This window comes from Mirounga leonina, unplaced genomic scaffold (assembly GCF_011800145.1).
Source record: "Mirounga leonina isolate KUSES-001 unplaced genomic scaffold, KU_Mleo_1.0 Mir_165, whole genome shotgun sequence".
Taxonomy (NCBI): domain Eukaryota; kingdom Metazoa; phylum Chordata; class Mammalia; order Carnivora; family Phocidae; genus Mirounga; species Mirounga leonina.
Genome location: NW_023270415.1, coordinates 67,124,073 through 67,145,412, shown reverse-complemented (window position 1 = coordinate 67,145,412; position 21,340 = coordinate 67,124,073). Strand labels below are relative to the sequence as shown.

The 21,340-nt window shown below is 44.4% G+C and overlaps 1 protein-coding gene and 1 long non-coding RNA gene across 4 annotated transcripts in view; both read left to right on the top strand.

The window, feature by feature from the left end:
- Window positions 1–21,340, top strand: part of WASHC5 (WASH complex subunit 5) — a 61,516-nt gene that overhangs the window by 38,013 nt on the left and 2,163 nt on the right. For 2 of the 3 annotated variants that reach the window (XM_035011913.1, XM_035011914.1), the window contains 11 exons: window positions 1,082–1,183; window positions 1,921–2,100; window positions 3,267–3,391; window positions 5,710–5,872; window positions 6,309–6,411; window positions 6,498–6,577; window positions 10,047–10,150; window positions 10,959–11,088; window positions 12,370–12,466; window positions 16,147–16,300; window positions 19,345–19,432. In XM_035011913.1, coding sequence (XP_034867804.1) covers window positions 1,082–1,183; window positions 1,921–2,100; window positions 3,267–3,391; window positions 5,710–5,872; window positions 6,309–6,411; window positions 6,498–6,577; window positions 10,047–10,150; window positions 10,959–11,088; window positions 12,370–12,466; window positions 16,147–16,300; window positions 19,345–19,432 — 1,326 coding nt within the window. Of the gene's footprint in view, window positions 1–1,081; window positions 1,184–1,920; window positions 2,101–3,266; window positions 3,392–5,709; window positions 5,873–6,308; window positions 6,412–6,497; window positions 6,578–10,046; window positions 10,151–10,958; window positions 11,089–12,369; window positions 12,467–16,146; window positions 16,301–19,180; window positions 19,433–21,340 lie in introns of those variants that run through there. The other variant, XM_035011915.1, reaches the window with a different exon arrangement.
- LOC118015203 lies at window positions 7,441–8,797 on the top strand. Its single transcript, XR_004680564.1, has 2 exons — window positions 7,441–8,206; window positions 8,309–8,797. It is a non-coding gene; the product is annotated as an uncharacterized LOC118015203 (long non-coding RNA).

Below are 21,340 nucleotides of genomic sequence, written 5' to 3'. Positions count from 1 at the left end.
ATTCATCTGTTGATGGACATCTTGGCTCTTTCCATAGTTTGGCTATTGTGAACATTGCTGCTATAAACATCGGGGTGCACGTACCCTTTCAGATCCCTACATTTGTATCTTTGGGGTAAATACCCAGTAGTGCGATTGCTGGGTTGTACGGTACCTCTGTTTTCAACTTTTTGAGGACCCTCCATACTGTTTTCCAGAGTGGAACCCACAAGCTTTGACCTGTTGTTTTTTCCAGTCTGAATTTTGCTGATTACTTAGTCATGATGTAGCTCAACATGCTTCTCTGGCTTTTGTATTTTGTGCAACTTTCATTGCAATTGTCGTTCTTAAAGTTTAAATATAATCAAACCCAGATGGAACCCATCCATTTGTCTTTATGACTTTTTAAAATAATGGTTCATTTTACAAATTAAAAGTACAAGAGACGAGTCTCAGGGAATTCAAAGGATTATGTTCAAACTATTTGATGTTTTATGGATATGATAGGAGACAGTCTTTTAGGGAATAACAAATCCTTTCTCATTACAGAAAAAAGAACCAGTAAAATAAGTATTATAGAGTTCCATGGCAGATTTGCTTTCCCATTTTATCTCCCTAATTACAAACAGCATTCCAAGAATGCTGAAAGAAAAGAGAATTGTTAAATCTGTTTGCAAGCTTCAGTTTGTTCACAGGATTGGAGATGCCCTGAGGTAACATGGGGAAGAAAGGCATGCACTGAATTCAAGGGCAGGCCCTACATTCCACCCTTCCTCCTGGTGCGGAGAAAAGACACTTTTTACTTTTAATGATTTAAAAAATGAGAGACAATTTAAAACTTTTCAGACCCACCATCTTGGGAAGTCATGTTGTAAAATCATGAATTTTACTGCGGTCAGCCGAGTCTTAAAGAGTTACAGGTTTAATCATTCTGTCCAAGCTGCACAAGATCAGAGGGACAGGAAAGGAGAAAAGTCCCAATCATTGAGAAATGGGGTAGGAGAGGGCTCCCCCACAGATTCTGGAAACCGTCTTTCCTTTGGATTTCTTCACGACAGAACTTTCCCTCACTGCCATTCATTGCTTTTTAATTTGCACACAGGTAGATCCAAAACAGTTACTGGAAGATGGAATAAGGAAGGAGCTAGTTAAACGCGTTGCTTTTGCTCTTCATAAGGGATTGATCTTCAACCCCCGAGCCAAGGTACCAGATGACCAGATCTGTCCTTTCTCTCTGCACAGCTTGCAGAATGGATGAGCACACTATTTCTAACTATCAGGAACAAGACCTTTCCTCCTAACACATATCTAAAATATGATGTTCAGTGCAAGTGACCAATGTGCTTTTCAATCCCATATTGTAATCTGTTTGTACGATAAGAAAATCCTTTCCAAAACCAGCCCTTTCCTGTCACTTGTTGATCCCCAATTTTAAGAATTGAACTGATGTCTGCGATTCAGAGTTACTTCTTAAAGTTAGAAGAATATGCTAACCCTAAGGCACATAGGAACTATAAAGCCTGTAATTTTTTATGTTCTTTGATCTGTTAAAGAATATGCTCATTTTTCTCAGGAGGAAAAAGAAATGGGCCTAAAATTTATATCTAGGGTACTTTTCACCCCAGTAAATTCAATTTAAACTATTTTAAGTATTTTAAGGTTACATATATATTCATCAAATGACGTGAGAGAAATCGTCAACTTTCATTTTTTATATTCTTTTGTATGAGGCTTCCTTCCCAAATGAATGAAACCTCTTCTTTGCTGAATGTCTGACATAAGTTGCCACTTATCCTAGTTGAGGTAGGAAATGAGTTATTTCCAAAGCTGTCTTCAACTATCGTTGTCTCCCAGTAGGCGTCTCATTTAAAGTCTAATGTAGATATTAGTGGTTGACCATCTACTCCAGTGTAATAGATTTGTGTTTCCCCTTTTGCACAGTCAAGTGAATTGATGCCCAAGCTGAAGGAGTTGGGGGCTACCATGGATGGATTCCATCGCTCTTTTGAGTACATACAGGACTATGTCAACATTTATGGTCTGAAGATTTGGCAGGAAGAAGTCTCTCGTATTATAAATTATAATGTGGAACAAGAGTGTAATAACTTCTTAAGAACAAAGGTATCTAATTAAATTTTGAAAATTCTTGACTACATTTGTTGTTCTGACATTTAAAATACATGCCCCAAGGGGGCACCTGGGTGGTGCAGTTAAGCTTCTGACTCTTGGTTTCGGCTCAGGTTGTGATCTCAGGGTTGGGAGATCGAGCCCCGCGTGTTGGGCTCCACGCTCAGCATGGACTCTCCTTCAGATTCTCGCTCCCTCTGTCCCTCTGCTCTTGCTCTCTCTTGCTGTCTCTCTAAAATACATAAATCTTAAAAAGAAAATTAAATACATGCTCCAAACCTCAGAAATGCCAACAAGAAAGTTTACTTAAATAGTTACTAAGAATCAGTAAGCATTAGATGGTCACGAATACCTTCAGAGTACCTTCAGGGAAGTTTGATTTTGGTCAGTAGTTGACAAGGAGTAAGTTTTTAATTAGGGAACTCACAAGATTTCATTTGGAATCTTAATAGATTAAGTATCTACCAGCCTTATGATATTTTGGAATTTTATTATTACATCGATACAGGTTAACTTAAAGACAGAAAGCCAGAAATGCCTGTGTCTCTTCTCACTTCTCAGTCACTTAGCTTGTCACAAATATTTCTTTTTTATAAATGTTACATGTGGCATTTCTGGGAGCTATTAATACAGTTTTAAGTTTCCTCTTCAAAACCAAGGAGCATTTATTGTCACTGTTTATGCAACATTATATTTGTAAAACTACGTGGAAAAAGAATAACTAGGTTATCTTATCAAAGAGGTACAGTTGACCCTTGAACAGCATGGGTTTGAACACAAGGGTCCATTTATACACAGATTTTTTTCCGATAGATATAGTGTAGTACTGTAAAATATATTTCCTCTTCCTTGTGATTTTCTTAACATTTTTCTCTAGCTTATGTTGTATGAATCAGTATATAATACATATACAAAATATGTGTTAATTATGTTACTGATAAGGCTTTTCTGGTAAACAGTAGGCTATTAATTAGTAGTTAAGTTTTTTGTTGTTATTGTTTTTTGTTTTTGGGTATTTTGGGGGTTTTTTTAGTAGTTAAGTTTTAAGGGAATCAAAAGTTGCATGTGGATTTTCAACTGTGGTGGGGGTCAGTGCCCTGGCCCTCATGTTGTTCAAGGGCTAATTGTACTAAATACTTATGGTTTGGTTTGGTTTCTAGATTCAGGATTGGCAGAGTATGTACCAGTCTACTCATATTCCAATACCAAAGTTTACCCCTGTGGACGAGTCCGTAACATTTATCGGTCGACTCTGCAGAGAAATCTTGAGGATCACAGACCCCAAGTAGGTGTATCTGAATTCCACTGGGCCTTGAACACGGTGGACAATAGAAGTCTCTGAACATTTTCCTCAGATCACACCCTTGTTCCTACCACACTTGGATCAATTCTAATGGGTTTATTAGAGTCACTTTAGACGGGGTATTTTCCGCAGTGTGCCTGAGGAGACCCCGGTCCAAGGAAATAGAGGCTAAGATAAATCTAAGGTCTGTTCAGCCACCTTTTAGTTTCGTGCTCCTCTTGCTTTCCAACTACTGTCCTACTCACTTGGGCCCGTGGACTCCCTACCGTATGAAAACTTTTTTGATTAGATTGCTCATCTGTACCTGTGTAATTGTGGCACAGTGCCCCATGCCCGTCACTGAGTCTTGCACTTGTCACAAGACCTTTGAAGATTACCTGCACACCCGTGCACTTTTCTAGCACTTACCTTGTACACACTTCTCAGCCCTTCATACACATCCCTTCATTTACACATCACAGCAGTCTCTGAGGTATTGTTATTCTTCCCATGTTAAAGAGAAGTAACTGAGGCACAGAAAAAAGATAAGTCACTTATCCAAGGTCTGGGTCTAAACGGTAGCCTCTGACCCCGGGGCCCGACTCCTAAACACTGTGCCGTTCAAGGGCAGGCTGCACAGCTCTGCATGCAGGGGGTCACAGTTCATGTATGGTCACATGGGTGAACATCTCATTATAATCAAACCACCCTTAAGAATATTTTAGGTGGGCACCATGGGAGAGCCTTGCACACTGCTTCTGTCTTTACGTCTCGTTTTGCGCCTTTTTCTGTTGAGCTTCTGACGAGGCAGTTGGTACTAAGCCCAGCTGAGGGAAGAGCAGGCTCCTGTTTTCTGTCTCGTGTTTAGCCCTGTGCGCACGCTCACTGAGTGGAGTGGTTGGTATGATTACCCAGGGAAAGGTAACTTCTCTTCTCTGTCCAGCAGTGCATGTGTTGTTGGATTTGTGTAAGTTGAATATCTTTATGACATGGCTCTTCTGTACCTCCTTCAAATTCCAGCTTATTTGGTCTCTCAAAAGTTACGCAACTTAACACTCTATATGTAAACTTCTTCCAAAAATTCAAGCACAAATGAGTTTTGTCTATGACTCATGGAAAAAGAGTAAATGACCCAAAATGTTTTATAACTCCTGCTTTCTTGGTACCCAAGGGTGGGTCACTGAAGCCCTTCTAGAAGACTCTGCATCTAGTGCCATGTTAAGACTTGCAGAGAGGACTAAGCATTAGGATATTACCGACTGATTCATCAACACTGGGCGCCTCTCAAGTGACACATTCAGAGTGCCAGCACTGGGTGACAGGAGCAGGATACTTCGAAGCTTGAAAGTAGAATGCAGTTCTGGAAATCTCGTTCTTCCCATTTCCTTCCAAATATAAGCCTCTCCTCCCGAGCCTCATTTCAGTAAAGAGATGTCCTGGCTCTTAGAATTGGGAGCATATCCTCCATGGAGCTTACTAGAATTTCAGAGGCCGGGTTTCCACCACAGACCTACCCAGTCAAACCCCAGGAATGGGATCTGGGCATATATTTTGAACCCACCCAACAGTGATTTAAGGCCCCTGTGCCAGCATTTGAGAGCCAGCCAGTAAAATGGTGGTTAAGGATGTGGTGTTGGAATCAGGCCTCACTAAGTTGTCTCATCTGTAAAATGAGGGTCACACAGCTTGAATATCACAGAGCCGTGATGAGGATGAAAAGGAAAAGGTCTTAGCACAGAACCTGACCTCTAAGAAGTGCTCAGTAAATACTGCCGGTTGTTATCATTGCTGTCAGCACACTCTTAAGCCTGAAAGGAATCACTGGTTGGTGACCAGAACCGGGAGGAAAGAGGCAATGGCTGTGTTGTCACAGTCACAAATGTTCCATAGGGCGGCAGGATTTGAAGTTCCTTTCTTATCAAAATGGAAATGACACAAGACTCTTCTGGCCCGGTCTCTGGGAATCTAAGAAAGACCCTGTGGAGAGAAAACTGGGCTCTCACGTCTTCCAGCCTGACAACCAAATCCAACCTCGTCCTCTCTGCTCAGCTCCAAACAACAGCCTGACTCAGTGGAAATGAATGAGACAAACTGGTGACCTGCCATAGGGCAGGAAAAGGTGATTTCACTGAATTTTGCCTTCCTGGCAATTGGGCATTCACCGTGAGATACACTGGGTGCCTAGATGCAGAGGTTATTAAACAGATCACATAACCATCGTTCCTCACAGCTGATGCCCAAATCCTGTTGCGTCCCACATCTCCTCAGGATGAACTCATTCTGAGCTGCTCTTGGGTTTTGAGTGTTTGTTTTTCTTTTAGAATGACGTGTCACATTGACCAGCTGAACACTTGGTACGATATGAAAACTCACCAAGAAGTAACCAGCAGCCGCCTCTTCTCAGAAATCCAGACCACCTTGGGGACTTTTGGTCTGAACGGCTTAGACAGGCTTCTGTGCTTTATGATTGTCAAAGAGCTACAGGTGAGCCTTTCAGCTTCTGTGCATGCTTCCCGCTGCCCTGGGAGAGGGGAGAGTAGCTCATTTAGCTTTTCTTTCATGCTTTCCTGTACCAACGCCAGACACACATATATGCTTCTTGTTAGGTAGATAAGAACTGAGCATAAACTAGAATTTCTTTGGCCAGCACAGTATTTTTACGTGTAGACTGGTTTGGGGAGTTTCATGTGAGGAAGTTGAGACTCTCTCTGAAACCAACTCCTCCGAGCAGGGGGTGTTTCTAACAGGAACTGGAAGTTGCTTCTTCCCTGTTACCCTTTATAGCATTTTGTGACTTAGGCCAGGCTGTGTTCTGTATAGCACTTTAGTTAACCTAAGTATTATTTACTGTATTCATTATATTTATTTATATTTATATTCATTATTATTATTTAGTTCCTTATGTGTCTTCTTGTTTTAGAATTTCCTCAGTATGTTTCAGAAAATTATCCTGAGAGACAGAACTGTACAGGATACTTTGAAAACTCTCATGAATGCTGTCAGCCCCCTAAAAAGCATAGTAGGTAAGTGTTCTGAAAGTAGCCTGAGATGGAGGTAACACTAGCTTTTCCGTTTTTACTAAACAGAAAATTATATTTTAACCTTCCAGCAAATTCGAATAAAATTTATTTTTCCGCCATTGCCAAAACACAGAAGATTTGGACATCTTATCTCGAGGCTATCATGAAGGTATGTTGAGAGAGGGTGAAAATCCATACTGTATTTTTTAAATTATTTTCTTGTAACTTTGTTACCCAGAGAAAGCCATGCTTCTTTTGTCATCAAAGCAAACGTACAAAACTTCAGTTTATCGTTATTTCTAAATTAGTTGTCCTTTCTCATCCATTCTGGAACTGTTCTTGACTGTGTTTTCCGTTGATTGGCCTGTCATTCTCCTTTCACCAAAGAGAACCGTTTTTGGGGGTTTTTTTTGAATGACTTCGGGCTAGAAGTGCTTTCACACAAAGAAAGGGAAATCTTCCTCCCTCAGTGGTGCTCCATCCTGACGTAACAGGTTTATTTAATGAGCTCCTCTGTCAGTGTATAGCTCTGATCTGCTCCAAGTAGGTGTTAGCACAGGACATTGTCTCTCTCCCCTCTTGGGTCTGCACAGGTGTTAGAAAGCCAAGTTCTCTGGGACGTAAGTTATCCTTACACCGTGAATAGAACACTCTTGCCTAAATTTAGAAATGAGTAAGAAAGTGAAATGAGATTAACTTGTTGGATGGGAATCTGAGTTACTTTAGAATTCACTTACCTGCTTTCCTGCCTTCACGCCGTAGTGTCAGCTCCGGGACCCTCTGTGTCTTCGGTGTCTTCCTCTCATCGTGTGATGATCCAAGACATTCAGCACCGCTTTGCTGAACACTCATTATGGGCAAAGCATCATCACTTGCTGTGAGACACAGAGCTAAAGGAAATACTCGCTGCCTCCTCAGAAAGCCCACTTACAGAACAGTAGGAAAGAGTAGGTGTCCCGGTGGAAAACCGATTCACGGTTAAAAGTCTCACCTACCACCAGAAAAGTCTAGGCTGCTGTGGGAATTTGGGGAAGTTCCATTCTCTTGTTCCCAATTATATTAGTTGTTCATGGAGATGGTACCAATGGTGCCTCAGCCAAATTCACAATATATTTCCCATAATTGCGGTGACTTTTTTTTTTTTAATTTGGAAACTTAGAATAGGTGACCCACAGAGCCTTTGACTCTGCTGGGTGTCCTCTTGTTACAGATGCCTAACACTCCCTTAGCCGCATGAATTCCAGATCCTGAGAGCTGCTCAGGCTGTTTCTAATTGCTGGGAAGCCTTTAGGAGGAGCAGAGAATTGCCTGAGGTTGGACAGGCCTGAGTCTCAATTCTGTGGGAGGCTGAGGGAGGTTACAGAGGTTCCCCAGGGGCTAGTACAGACCTCCGTGAGCTGTAATTGCTGGTAATTCAGTAATAACCAGGTATTTGTCTAAGTCCGTGATCTTTACATAGAGCCCTCCAGGACAGATCTGTCCATTTGTCTTTGGCTAATCTGGAAGAGCGATGAAACACTCTGCGCTATCCGATGACAGCCACCAGCCTCATGTAGTTATTGAGCATTTAAGATGTGGCTTGTGGGAATGAGGAACTGGATTTTACCTTTTATTCATTTTAATCAGTTTAAGGTTAAAGAGCCCCACGCAGCTCTGGCTGCTGTGCTGGGCAGCGCTACCCAGAGAGCTGGAGAAGGACGGACAGTCCGAAGACCTCTCGAGCTAGCCAGCAAATGGGTAGATGGAGTGCACCGGCTCCCAGGCTGCTCAGCCTCCAGAACCTTAGCAATGGCTTGTAGTAAGTGAGCACCAAAGAGGAAACGGTGGTCACGGAGACTGCAAATGCTTTAGAGAAGAGCAAGTTAGGTTAAACTGCCCGTATCTCTGCTTCCTTTCCTAGACTGGTGTTTTCGACGGAATCTTGGACATAGAGTATCTAGAATTCAGCAAGGGGTCCATGGGCCAGATAAAAGGTTGGAAGGACATTATTGAGTGGCCTGAGGAAACCCACTATTTTCTTGGCCTTGCCCTATTCCAGTTTTTCAATAATAATATTTTTCTATTAATAAAAGGTTTCTTATGAGAACATTTTTTAAATTTTATTTTCTTCACGTAAGTAGAATAATAATCTAGTAAGAATAGTGGTCAAAAGTAACACATCCGAGGTGTTTTAAAACACTTAACTGTTACAGGTTCCATTTATCTAAAGAAGATCTTTTCTTTGCTCTTAGAGAAGGCCACTCTTTTTTTAACTTTCCTCTGCTCTCAACCACTGTGTCCATTTCTCCCTCACTGTTACTAGCATCATAAAACAGTCTTCCCTCCGATTCCTCCTCTCCCTCTTGCTAATCTTCTGGGGACAGCTTTCCTAGAATAGGAATGAAGAAATTCACGGGCACAAAAAGAATTTACTTTTGATTTTATGATGCCAACAAATTGAACTTGTTGGAACAATCTGAACTCGGTCCCAGACCTGACCCAAAGATAGTTTCCTATCACTGGACAGGGGTTATAGACATCTCCAGATATCATTTCTGCTCATCACTACTCGGAAATGACGTGCTTAATCTGCCATGCTGACATAACTCTGTATTGCAGATCTCGTCTTTTAATGGTTTGAGAAGTATACTTTGTTACAACTGGCTTCCATTGTTATCTTGTATGTTTTATTGTGCACATTTATTTTATTTTATTTTAAAGATTTTTTTTTTAAAGATTTTATTTATTTAACGGAGAGAGACACAGTGAGAGAGGGAACACAAGCAGGGGGAGTGGGAGAGAGAGAAGCAGGCTTCCCGCCAAGCAGGGAGCCTGATGCGGGGCTCGATCCCAGGACCCTGGGATCATGACCTGAGCCGAAGGCAGACGCTTAACAACTGAGCCACCCAGGCGCCCCTTAAAGATTTTATTTTTAAGTAATCTCTACACCCAACGTGGAGCTCGAATTTACAACCCCAAGGTCAAGAGTCACATGCTCTACTGAGCCAGCCAGGCCCCTATTTTGCACACTGAAAAGAATTATTCTAAGACAGTGTCAATAGGCTTCACCAGATTCCCAAAGAGGTCCAAGGTACCAGAACAAGGTTAGAAACCCTTAGATGAGAGGTTATCATTGTTAGAAGGGCCTTTTTGGAAGATTTTATATCGTTTATTTTATAACCCAGGTTGTTACATGATCTGTAATTCTGGGCGATGTGGCTAGGCTTATAGTCACCAAATTTTAGAAAAACAGAGTGAAATGGCGTCGTTGGGACTCAAGAAAGTTCAGCTTAGGACAAATGAAGTAGGGCTTCTCGTTAGCAGCTACTAAGCTTGGAGAACTTATTTCAAAAGATCATAAGTAGAGCTTCAAAACAGACACCTTTAATATGTGAACAACTGACCATTCATGTTACTTCGTATAATATTAGACTTCAGGGATATTTGAGGTTGGCGTACAGGAGTCTATCCAGACGTTCCTTGTGCTCCATCAGGGAAGACACTGGTCTTAGCCACAGAACCAGTCCAGGAAATCCTTAGATTTTCCTGTAGAACATTGTGATCCTTCCAGTAGAAAATAGTCATCTTCGTGTTTGCCTCCTCGCTGTCACGTGGAAGCACTGTGTGTTCTCCCTCTTCTTCCTCTTGCTCATTCCCAGGTGGGACAGATGCAGATTCTGAGACAACAGATTGCCAATGAACTCAATTATTCTTGTCGGTTTGACTCCAAACATCTGGCAGCCGCTCTGGAGAATCTCAATAAGTAAGTGCCGGCATTCGAAACAGCCACCTAGGGGCCTGGATTATTCATTATCCATTAGCACCCCAATTTCTTCAGTATTTACCCTTTTACGACCTTTTCAGGTAAGAAGGCTCTCTGAATTTAGAGCCTTCCTTCCCAGGGATAACCAAATCTGTCTGTATAAGCCCCTTTCCTCAGTCTTGTCCCTTGGTCTTCTCTCTCTCTCTCTCTCTGTCACTCACTCATTAGTGATGGATTCATTTATTCAGTCAACATCTATTGATCACTTAGGACACATCAGACATTGTGCTGAGGACTTGCACAGATTGAGAAAGCAACTGTTACCAAAATCCACACCTAGATTTCCGGAGGACTGAGTCACTGATCATCCGGAGGGCTATTCGAAGTGTGCTAATTACCACGAGTGGCTGTGGGCACACATCCTGAAGTACAGTCATATCCTCCACCTCCCCAGCAACTTGCTCTCATTCCCAGCCTCTACTTAAAAATAAGTAATCTTTTTTTGCCAGTCAGTAAGTCAGCGCTTTTGATAAAGCAGTTATTGGAAACAGTTCAGTCAGTTCATAAAAACTGGAATGGCAAAAGCATTCAATTTAACTCCAAAAGGTAAAATATTCTACGTCACATTTTCCACTTAACAACCAATCACAGGTATGGAAATTGAGAATTAGGAGGATCAAGGCCTCATTTTACAGATGAAACCGAGGCCCGGAAAGATCACATCATAGCCTGTCTTAACTGTTGTATGAATTGTGTTCATCTCTAACGTTTATCCCTGTTCTGTTTTGTTTTGTTTTTCCTCACGTAGGGCTCTCCTGGCAGATATTGAAGCCCATTATCAGGACCCTTCGCTTCCTTACCCCAAAGAAGACAACACGCTCTTGTATGAGATCACAGCCTACCTGGAGGCGGCTGGCATCCACAACCCACTGAATAAGGTCAATGATTCAAGTATGGAGTGGAGTGGCAGGAGATGGATGGTCCCTGCAGAGATTTGGCCCAGATGGCAGATCACTTGCGAAAATATTGGGAGAGCCTGGGTTCTAATCCCAGAATCTCCATTCTCTTAAGCCCCCTCCCTTCCTGAGTTCCAGTTTCCCACGAGTTACAGGATGATCACACCTTCCCTGCCTGATTCAGGCCATGGGAATCAGGTAATACCGTGTCTGCCACGGTTCCTTAAAAAGTGAGATACTCTTATCTGTAGGAGATCAGTTTTAGGTTTATCTGGGGTTTTTATTTGAACTGCTGCTAAGTGATGGCATTGATCCTTGGGGCCCAGAGATGCTTCCCTCGTGGCTGACAGTAATCACAACCATAATCTGGGGCCACAGACTATCTTCTGCAATTCTGACTTCCAAAAACCTCTGCGAGCTGAAAGGTTTTTCTCCAAGTTGGTGCCAGATCTCATTTGGTGGCGAAACTCGTCCCGAACTGACATAAGGCTGTTTATACTTCAGTGAATATTCATGTTTTGATGCAGAAATACTGATGACTTTGATGATAGGCTGTAAGCCTAGACCCTCTGACCTCTCCAAAATCTGTAAAATACGAAAGCTATACGCCCCCCTGGGTTTTGGACAAAAGCTAAGAAACTAAGTAGCAGCTAACATTTTGTGAGCACTCCCCTCGTGCCAAGCCCTGTCAGCCCCGGCTGTGGGTGACGTGCCGTCATCTCAGCAGCACCGTGAACCATGCCATCGTCGGGTGAGGAACTCGAGGCTCAGAGGCTGATGACTTCCCCGGGGCTCCACACGGGCGAGCGCGGGAGGCAGGCAGTCTGACCAGAGCCAGGGCTCCCAGCCGGAGCGCTGCCTTGCCCCCCGGGGAGCTGAGGGAGGGAGGGCGATGGCCGGGTATCCCCGACTGTACTATGTGCACTGCAGCAGGCAAGGAGACCGCTCTGCGACACGTCCCATCCTTTTCCCTCCCCCTTTGTGAATGACATGACGAGGATTCGAGGGGAAAGTAACTGCTCATCTCCAAGCAAAACTGTTCCCTTCCCCAAAGGGCTCGTTTTTATATAGGTTTTTATGTTTGCAGGGGTCGGTGGCATTACATTTAACTCTGCAGGCAGCAAACTAATGCTGAACCCTCCCTGTTTTCGGTAGCCTGAAGAGCAAACGGAAAGAAAATGGAAGCTTTCCATTTGAACATGTGTTCTGCGGTCTTGTGCCTTGGGAAGAAGCCATCGATTTTTCTTACCTTTCTCTTTCCAGATATACATCACAACAAAGCGCTTACCCTACTTCCCAGTTGTCAACTTCCTCTTTTTGATCGCGCAGTTGCCAAAACTTCAGTACAACAAAAACCTAGGTACTGTATGACATTCCTTGCGAGAAGTCACAGTAACACGGTAACAGTGGATTAATACCTCACCAAACTGCTCTTTGTAGTGAGAGTGCTGTGTCACCGACGAGATCTTTCCTTAGTCAGAGGAGTGTGGAGAAAATGCACGTCTTTGGGCCTCTGAAGTACAGTGTCCCTTCATGAGGTGTAGACCGTGGATTTACCATTAACCAAATATAGTCCACCCTTGATTTCCAAAGATTAGCCAACTTGTAAAATGTGTGGGATCTTTGCTTCTCTCCTTTCTTTAATGTTTAGGCAGCTGATCATGGTGGGAGAGAAACCTCCTTTGGTTACCGTTCTAATCTCAGGGGTGGCGTGTGCCTCCCGAGTATCAGGAGCTGCCGTGTGAGAAGTGACAGCCATAGCCAGTACTTTACAATGTCTGTACATGTGATGACATGTGAAAATATTCGGTACAGACGAGCTACCAAAGCCTTTCAGTATCTTTGTCCTGGCCAGGCACATCGCCCTATTTTTTTTTTTTCTTGCCATTGATCACTTTATCTTACTATTTTTAGGAACACTTTTCTAATAGCTTCCCAAGTCCTTCCTCTGCCTCTAAACTTTATATCGAAGTTGAGCTTTGTCAAATCCGCTATAGAGGTTTATTTACTCTTTTTTTTTTTTTTTAAAGATTTTATTTATTTATTTGACAGAGAGAGACATAGTGAGAGCAGGAACACAAGCAGGGGGAGTGGGAGAGGGAGAAGCAGGCTTCCCGCTGAGCAGGGAGCCCGATGTGGGACTTGATCCCAGGACCCTGGGATCATGACCTGAGCCGAAGGCAGATGCTTAACCGACTGAGCCACCCAGGCGCCCCACCTATGATATTTTTAGAGTAAATAAACCTCGGGCGCCTGGGTGGCTCAGTCGTTAAGCGTCTGCCTTTGGCTCAGGTCATGATCCCAGGGTCCTGGGATCGAGCCCCGCATCCGGCTCCCTGCTCAGGGGAGAGCCTGCTTCTCCCTCTCTCTCTGCCTGGCTCTCTGCCTACTTGTACTTTCTCTCTCTGTGTCAAATAAATAAATAAAATCTTCAAAATAAAAAAATAAAACAAAAATATCATAGGAGCTTTCCTGTAAATGTGCTATTTCTTAGCCAGCAATTCCAAAATGAATTTCTTCCTTGAGCTATTTCCCCTTCCTATTTCATAAGCTTTTTAAGGATAAAGATGTGGAATCTCTGTAAGGTGTTTATCCTCTCATTCAGAAATACTCCTCGATTCCAGACACAGCTCCCATAACAGTATGGGCCCCTGCCACAGAATGCAGAGCGTGGTGGCGCCCGTCAGTACCGCTGCAGGACTGACGGACGGACGTGAGTCCGGATTCTGGCTCGAGCAGCGCTCACCTGTGTGACTGTGGCCAAGTTACGTAACCTCTCAGGCCAACCCGATTTTCTGAACAACCTAATACAGTTCCTGGCATGGAGCAAGCGTTGCCCTGACGCTACGTCCTTTTCTGTATATTGGTCAAAATCAACGGAAAGAACCATCCCAGGGTGGACTTAGGAGTTCATCTCAAGACTCAGAGTCATGTTGTTCCTCTGTTGTCTCTGTGTTAGAACTAAACAAGAATACGTGACCCTCTATAATGATAGATTGTCAGGGCATGAAAATGATCCTGTTTTCATTAAAGACTATTTGTTCACGGGTCTCATTCTTAGGTAGTATTTCTTTCATTATATAGCTGCCCATAGGAAGCATTTCACTCTTGCATCGAATTCCAGGTCTATAAACAAAACAAACTTTTTAGTGTCCTAGAGATGTATCTATATCTGACTACAGTTCTTTTCATGAATTAGAGTGATGTGTTAATCTGGGAAGCAAAATAATGGTAAGTAGGACTAGGAAGGAACATCAGGGTGTTTGGAGACCCAGAAAACACGTATTTAACCCTGCTGAGGGTTGCTCAAGACTGACCTAAGAAACGCCTGCCTGCCTTGGTCTGTCTTTAAGGCAGAATCTCCGTGGGGCCACATTCAGAGAGGAAGCTTTTGCCGTAAGTGTCACTGCTGCTGTCCACCTGGAAAGGGTCATTTCTTCATGTTCTGATGACCATCATTGTCTCGTCCAGTGGGCATTGAGTAAATTCAGAGTTGCCAAGGCCCAGGTTAGGGAAATGAGGATAACTTGTTTGGGCATCTCTGGTTTAAGTAAGGGATGGCCCAGCCTTCACAGGAACCCAGGTGCGGGATCTGAAGGCCTGTCTGGCCCGCCTAACGCCTTTCTCCAAAGTGGTGTACATTTTACATCCCACCAGCATTTGGCAATGTTAGTCTTTTTAATGTTAATCGTTCTAATGGGGATGTGTGTGGTATCTCGTAGTTTACATTTGCCTTCCCCTAATGATTCATGATGTTGAGCACTTTTTCATGTGCTTTTTGGCCATTCTTTCTGTCTTTCTTTGTTAAGTGTTCAAGTTCTTTGCCTATTTTTAAATTAGGTTGATGGCTTTTTTTTTTTTAATCACTGAGTGGTAGGAGTTATTTATATATCATGGATACAAGTTCTTTGTTAGATAGTGTGAGTTTTTTCTCAGACTTTGGTTTCCCTATTCATTTTCTCACTGGTGACTTTAATGAGCAGAAATGTTCAATATTGATAATGTCCAATTATCTATTTTTCTTTTATAATTGTCCTTTCTATATCCTGAGAAATCTTTGACTAACCCTAAGGTCATAAAGATATTCTTCTGTGGTTTTTTTTCTAGAAGCTTTGCGGTTTTAGCTCTTACACTGAGGTCTGTGGTCCATTTAAAATTACTTTCTACGTACAGCATAAGGATATCCAGTTTCAGCACCATTTATTGAAAAGATTTCTCATTCTCCATTAAATCATTTGGATATTCATGGAAATTCAATTGTTCCTATAAGGGTGGGACTATTTCTGGTTTTTCTCTTCTCTTCATTGATCTCTGTATCCTCATGCCAATACTGCCTTGCTTACTATAACTTATTATAATTAAGTCTTGAAATCTGGTGATGTAAGTCCTCCAACCTGGTTCTTTTTCAGCATTGTGTTTCCCCTCAAAGACCGTAGGCTCTAGCTCCTGTTCCCCCTGCAGCCATCTGGGCAGAAGGCTGAGGTCTCCAGATTGGGGGGAAATCCTTAGTGCAAAAGCCAGCTTTGCCGCTCGCTCACTCCCCACATTTCCTTCTTCCACTGTCTAGGCTCTCCTGCAGATTCTTTTAGTGTATAACGTTCAACATTGTGTTTAAAGATACTTCTTAGATATGTTATCTGGGGTTTAAACTGCTTTCATTTAAGAGAGTGGTTCAGCGCATCTAACACTACTATGCGGCCACTAACAGAAGTTGCTTATAGGTAATGTTCACCTTCTCATTTACCTTCATTTGTATCTTTCAGCTTTCCTATAATGGCACGTGCTACTATATTAAGCAAAAGAGACAGTGATGGTGATTATAAAAATCAGCCATCACTTTATTATGTTGAGTCAGACCACTCTGACCCAGGCCTAATTCAAACTGGAGTCCAGAGTTGTCATTCCCTCCAGATAGTCATCTGCCGGCAGTGGCACGGTCCCCAAACATTTTGACATTCACAAACGTACCCACTGGATGAATATCACCAAAGGAAAGCACTTCGCTGGGTGGCCTAATTCCTCCTTTGTCGCTCCTTGCAGGAATGGTCTGCCGGAAACCTGCCGACCCCGTGGACTGGCCGCCACTCGTCCTGGGACTGCTCACTCTGCTGAAGCAGTTTCACTCCCGGTACACCGAACAGTTCCTGGCGCTGATCGGCCAGTTTATCCGCTCCACAGTGGAGCAGTGCACAAGGTACTGAAGGAATTGATGTTACAGAGGGGGCTGGGAACCTTGCATTCCAAATTCCTCTTATTATCTCCCTAGTGCAGGTGGGAATTGGCTGCTTTACCCTGCTGTGTGAAGCAGCTTTGTTTGCAGCAACTAAAGGTGCACCCATCCTCCGTCACCCTGCTGGGGGAGCCCCCTCGGTGCACTCCACAGTGATTTGGCAAGAATGAGCGAGTCGTGACCAGGATTAGCGACCCCCACAGGGAAGAGAGTGCAGGCCTGTTCCTCTGCTGTTCTGGGCGCTGTGCGCAGAACTCAGGGAGCCTGGGCTGTCCGGGTGGGCCACTGGCCTGGGATGGCCTCATATCCTTCAGCGGGAGTCAGGGAGCATGTCCGTGTCAGAGCCTGGGCACAGCCTGGAGTCGCGGCATTGGAAGAAACAGAAATCACACAGAAGTTCCTATTGGATACAAGGCTCATAAGCCTTTTTTCTACCCCCGCCCCCCCATGTGGTTTTTCTCGGATAGAAAAAAAAGCTATTTGCATGAGATGCTGGGTCCCGAGCCTCCTCTGTTACTCTAAAGGGTCAGGCCCCCAAATAAATTTCTCTGGCATGTTGTACATCCAAAGTCTGGAAGATTGCCACTTGGTCACTTTGGTCAACGTAACTTAAAGACTAATGGGAATGACCTTCCAGGACCTCACAGAGCAGTCCTCACCAGACATGATTTCAGAGACCCATTTAGTTAACCTTCCACCCAGGGCATGAATCAGTGCTCAGGCATCCTGGCAGGAGTCCTCCTGGGATCCGGCCATCAGTGAGGCACCATCATCTCCCACGGCAAGGCCGGATGCTGGTGGCGGTGTGCCCGGCCCTGGAAAGTCGCTCATTGTGACGCATGAAGAATTTCTTCCTGTCTCTGAAATCTCACTCGTCGTGCCTTCCTCTACACTCTCTAATTGGGATAAATGCAGTCTCCTACCTTTGCCTCACCCCACATTGTGAACGTCAGGATGCTGCCTTAGGTCTTCTTTTTCTTTAGATGAGCTGCTTCTACCCCTTCCTGTTCACCGCGCTGTGGCTACTCACCGTGTCCGTGACCTCTTCTGGGGGTTCCACTTGGCTGTTGACCCTCCTCTCTACATTTTCTCTGTGGTTTCCCAAGCTTGTACTGAGATTCCAAAAACAGCCGACCCCTTCGAGAGGACCGCCAGGCCCCCCCGGTGGAGTGCAGGGCAGCTAAAATTGCAGTACTGGCTTCTTGACACCCGTTGGATACCCGTGGCTCATAGTGACCTTGCATTCTTCTTAAATCCTGACATCTTTTCCCCAAGAGCCTCAGTCAGTAGAGTTCTTCCTCGCCTTAGTTAATGGACTGAACAACAAACACACACTGGATGTTTTTCTAGGACAGCCGGTGAGCCTTGCTTCCAACAGCACACTTTTTAACAACTGAAAAGCAGAAGGTAGCCCAGAAGGGTAGGGAAGTCTCAGAGATGAAATTGTAGCGATCACAAAATGAGGCTGGTTGCAAAGGAACGCAGTGGGCACCTAGAAACCTAGTGCATCTGGGCCCCGGACTGTGGAGAGGCAGCCAAGGACCACAGTTCAGGCAGTACAGGGAGATTGGGAAGAAACCTCCACACCCACCACCCCAGCTGTAGCTCCCCATCTGTCAAGAATTGGCAAGTCCTTCCTGCTGGTCCTTCTTCACTGACGACTACCAAGTGTGGCTGTGGCACAGCATGTTTCTGGGGACCCTGAGAGAGCCCATCAGGAGGCAGGTGTCGCTGGGGCTCTGGGTTTCTGATCCGGCTAAGGGAAGTGACAGAAGGAACCTGGGATGCATGGAGGCTCTTTCCCTGCCCTCGCCGGGAGCAGAGCAAATATAAACACAGCCCTGGTCACACACTGAAAGATCCAGAGCAGTGGCAACTTTTCCAGTTGTAATCACTCTTCAACCTTCTTTTCAAGAGCAAAAAAAGCATCAGGGAAATAAACCAGTAATCCAGTTGCATGAAATCCTTCGTTAATCAGAAAATGCCAGTCTGTGCCTAAATTGGAAATAATTTTAAGAGCGAAAAGTTCCTTTTTGATGTGCAGAAAGAATGTGAGCTGCATAAGAAGACTGTCGCGTACTTTGCTGCATTCCCAGCCCTGGAACCGTGCTTGGCAACACAGCAGTCGTATGAATGAACAAGGAGGAGGATCCCATACAGAAGGTTGTTACATGCTGTGTGTATCTGACACCTGTGTGCAGGTACAATCACAGATGCTGGAAACCGAAAGATAAAGGCATGACCCAGGCCCTCAAAGAAACCAGCATACAAACAACTGAAAATTTAAGAGTCTTGGGGGGCAGATGCTAAGTATGATGAAAGCACAAGAAAGGGCCACCTGCCCAGAGGAGTCAGGTTAGACTTGCAGAGGAGGCAGAACCCACGCTGGAACTGGAAAGATGGCCTGGTTTACTTTCAAGTCCGCGGGCAGAGGGGTGGGGAGGTGTGGCCTGTTCGGGGACCTGCCAGCGCAGGAACCGTGAGGCGCTGGGGGCGGGAGATGAGGCGGGCCAGCCGGCGGGCGTCGTGGCGGCCCGCGTGAAGCGCTCGGCGCAGACTTCACCCCCTCCTCGGTCGTGTTCTGCAGGTCTGCGGGCAGCATGACCATAGGAATCAAGAGGCTGTTCCAGAGATTTCTTCTCCTCTGGCTTCCCTTAGTAAAGTGTCGCTGGAATCCGGAGGACGCAGCTGTACCCGAGGGTTAGGGCCTCGGCTGCCGGTCTGGGAGCTGGGGTTTGTGCTCACGGTATTTTCTGTTTAAAGTCAGAACGGAGGCTTCCGGGGAAAACCCCAGGCTGACAGGACTGGCTCTTCTCTTAATCACTAACGTCCATCTGCCCCTAGCCCTTAGGCCCTATACTTGAGGAGGCTTTTCGCAGGAGAACCCTCATCTCGTTCTCAAGGGCTCAGCGCTGAGAAGGCAAGTGAAGAAGGGCCTGGACTTGCCCTGTGCGCCGAATAGGCCGTGCGCAACGCACTGACTTGATCCAGACTCTTCTCCGTTACAGCCACAAGATCCCTGAAGTGCCTGCGGATGTCGTGGGCGCCCTTCTCTTTCTGGAGGATTACGTTCGCTACACAAAGCTACCTAGGAGGGTAAGCCCCGGACACCACGACCGTAGGGAGAGGGCGTTGCGGGCGGCCCTGCGCCCCTGCGAGCGCGCCCACCAGCTCCCGCCCGCCCGCGGCTGCGCGGCCCGGCCCCGACCCGCCGCGGGGAGGGCGCCCCCGTCTGCGTGCGGCGGGCGGCCCGCCCCCTGCCCGCCCCCTCACCCGCACGCCCTCGTCCTGTGAGCGGCGCACCCGCTGCCGGTGCCGGTGCCGGTGCCGGTGCCGGTCCGGTCCGCTCCGGTCCCGGTCTAGCGGCAGTTCAGGGGCGCGGGCCAGGGGGGGAGCCCTTCAGGGGCCAGGGCAGGGAACTGATTGTGTGGGTGGTTCTTCCCCGTCCCGAAAACCTGGTTCCCACAGCAGGTTTGGTTGAGTTCCCCAAAATGGCTTCGTTTCACCCTCTAAGATACTCGCCTTTTCCTGTCTCACTAGTAATTCCACGTTGGCAAGTTTCCGCGCAAAATGCAGAGCTTGATACTAAAATATAAAAGACTTTTCGATAGGTTCTGAAAAGCCATTCTGATTTTTAAAACTCGGTAGGTTAGGGATCGAAGATACTTCTTTTTAGTGACAAAAGCCGAAGACGATGTTTTAAAAACTGACTAGCAGCATCATACTGAGTGAAACTAGCAGCTTTCCCATCGAAGTCCGCGCGTCGCCGTAATACGGCCGTACTGACTCCCGCTGCCCCTGTGTCGCTCAGGTTCAAGGCAACAAAACAAGAAGTGGCAATTTAAAATGCATAAAAAAAGGAAAACAAATTTGTATTCTTTATTGAGGATGTAGTTGTCTTCCTTGAATCCCCACTAGAATCATGTGGAAAACTATTAAAATAATAAGCGTACGAAAAAGCTGATTGGACAATGTACAAGGTAAATACACGAATAACCAATTCAAAAATAGGGAAAAGATCCCATTTGTAGAATTAACAAGTAGTCAGGAATTATAACCTCTATAAGAAAGACAGTTTAGAAAAAAATAACAATTTAGAAAAACTATAAACATTTTTTAATTTTTCCGTCTCTCTGAATGAGGAAACTCAAATAGTATTTATGAGTCTCTAGGTTTAGTGCAGCTATAATCAAAATCCAGATAATTTTTTTACCTGGGGCGAGGGGGTGAGAAAATTTTAAAAAATTTTACAGAACTCAGGCCAAAAGAATTGTTTTAAAAAGAAGATACTAAAACATACCAAGTATTTAAAAATATTATAAAGCTACCAAAATCAATAGTGTGGTACTGGTATGAAACCCAGTAGATGGATCAATAGACCAGAATATGTAGTCTATAAACAAATCCGAGCACATACAGTAGCACCTGAGGAAAAGTAGCCTCTCAAATGAGGGGAGAAAGGAAATATTTTAGTCAACATTGCTGGCACAATTAGTTCATTATGTGGTTAAAAATTAGCCCATTAGTCTCTTCACATCTTCCATGTATCAAAATAAATTACAGATCATGTGGAAAATGGAACCAATAAATTCAGAAATTTTACACAAATATGTATCAGCTCTCAGAAATTTCTAGATAAACACCAAAGGAGGAAACCATAAAGAAAATTTAGAGATCTGATCTCTTATGAATGCTGAATATAATGAATTCTGTCAAATGTCTCTTAATTAAAAAAAAAAATTGGGGAAAATATTAACAAAGGACCAGTTTTCTTGATTTATAGCGTGTTCTTCTAGATGAGTAAGAAAAAGATAACCAATCGAATAGAAAACAAAAACAAAAACAGGCAAGAGATAGTAACAGGCAGTTTTCAGGACAAGAAATACAAATAGCAAACATTTGTAAAAATGTTTGACCTTAATTCAAGAGTCACAAATCAAAATAACAGTAAAATTACTGTTTCCACCAACCCAGTTTTTTACTCCAACTGGTAAAAAGTTAAAT